The sequence below is a fragment of the Loa loa genome (genome assembly GCF_000183805.2).
Source record: "Loa loa unplaced genomic scaffold supercont3.327, whole genome shotgun sequence".
In the NCBI taxonomy this organism is placed as follows: domain Eukaryota; kingdom Metazoa; phylum Nematoda; class Chromadorea; order Rhabditida; family Onchocercidae; genus Loa; species Loa loa.
The window spans coordinates 41,613-43,655 of NW_018108507.1; the positions used below are offsets into that span (position 1 = coordinate 41,613).

General features: G+C 25.3%; 1 protein-coding gene across 1 annotated transcript in view; it reads right to left on the reverse strand.

Annotated features, from left to right (window-relative positions):
- Positions 1–2,043, reverse strand: part of LOAG_18474 (hypothetical protein) — a gene marked incomplete at both ends in the record, with an annotated part of 6,135 nt that overhangs the window by 3,020 nt on the left and 1,072 nt on the right. Inside the window, 3 exons of the mRNA XM_020451136.1 lie at positions 204–385; positions 483–625; positions 1,387–1,508. Of these exons, the coding sequence (XP_020305107.1) occupies positions 204–385; positions 483–625; positions 1,387–1,508 (447 nt within the window). The remainder of the gene's footprint in view (positions 1–203; positions 386–482; positions 626–1,386; positions 1,509–2,043) is intronic.

Sequence of the window (2,043 nt, forward strand, 5' to 3'; positions counted from 1 at the left end):
AATAATAATAATAATAATAATAATAATAATAATAATAATAATAATAATAATAATAATAATAATAATAATAATAATAATAATAATAATAATAATAATAATAATAATAATAATAATAATAATAATAATAATAATAATAATAATGATAATAATAATAAATGATAATAATAATTAAGGGAAACAAAAAGAAACAAAAGTAAAGAAACCATTGTTTATGCCGGCCAAATGCAAATAATTTAAATGTGCAATATCAGCACCATTTTCTGGTATTTCCTGAATATGACAATTAATTTCATGTTCTGTTCGACCTTTGTATGTCCACTCACCGCTTGTAATTTCATCGATGTCCGGAATTTGCCATTCCGGATCTTCCCCACCACAATGATACCTAACCAAAGAAAAGATCAGTTCTTTTATTTTTCGTTATATCTACAAAAGCAAATTATCATTTGGTTACTTTATTAACTGGATTATATTAATGCAACCTACCAGGCGTAAATATGCATGTTTTTTCTATTACTGGCCAAGTTGATACTTTAGCTTGTTCCGGTATTGTATTACTTGTTTCATACGGAATGCGCTCACATATGCCTGTTTCCGCGTTGAATATCCATCCATGAAATGGGCACTAAATTAGCAATTTTAATTAAGGAGGAATTGCTATTCCCACAAAATGATATAAAATTTATATTTGAGAAAAGAAAAATGAAAAATGAAAAGTTATTAAAGGCTAATTATCTGAATAATATGGTATAAAATTGTTCATTAGCTAAATTAGGACGGATTTTCCCAATATCTGAAATATTTTTATAATAATTTCAGCAAAAAAAACTCGAAACCTTCAAAACTCTTTTTCAAATTTTTGCATAATTACAAATTTTGAATGGTTTTCTTTCCTTCTCAATATTTTTAATTATTACCAATTTTTGTTTTTGCACCAAAACGAAAAAGTTAACATTTTTGATGAAAAGCTAACTTCAATAATAAAGCTCATTTTATTTTATCAGTCGGCTTGACTTTTGATTTCTACTTCCATTTTTTAATAGATTTTACATAACTTAGGAAATTCAACACTCTTTTTTAACTTAACCTTTAATCTTGGCAGTATTTAAATTAATCAACTGATATGAATTTTAACAAAATATTAATTCGACATTTAAACGATTCTTTTTTTTGTGTTTCAAAAATTTTTAATGTGAAGCGTTTTGCAATGATTATAAACTAAGATATTATCATAGTGCTAATTACTTTTTAATGTTAATTATTTTCATACTTTTTTTACTGTGTCTTTTCTTTCTATTTCCTTAATATTGGTTGCTTATTTTAGTTAAAGGAATAATTTTCAACTAAATATCAATTAATATGGAATTCCATTTCAACAAATCCCACCTGAATACAATTATCGTTGACAACACGTCCGCCAACACTGAAATTTGCACCCAAATGTGGACAGTATGAATTGATTAAGTATACTTTTCCGGATTCCGATCGGAGTAATGTTAATTGTTGTCCTGTAAAAAAAAAAAAGTGTTTTGATGGTACTATGCACAAAAAATATGAATAAGAAATAAGAAATTATTATATCAACTGATTAAGGATCAGCGAAAAAGCATATTTCAATGTTCTTATGTTTCAGTAATGCATACGAACTTATCGTTTCAATAATCCATATAAGCTTATTGTTTCAGCAATTATTACAAGCTAATTATCTCAGCTCGTTGTTTTAATAACCCATATGAGTTTGTCGTCCTGATAATTTACAAGACCTTATTGTTTCAGATAATACGTACAATCCCAGAGATATTATTATACCGTAAGTAAAAAAAGAAAAAAAACAGTTAGGTGATATTTTAATTTTAAGCCAAATATATTTCTATTCAATATGCACCTAAGGATGTCAAACTTTTCCATTTTCAAAAATAAATTTGAATAACAAACTAATTTTCTTGGGAAAAAAGAAATAAATGACATATTAATTGTTAAAATAATAAACTCATATGCGTTATTAAAACAATAAGCTCAAAAAAAAAAAAAAAAAAACAAATG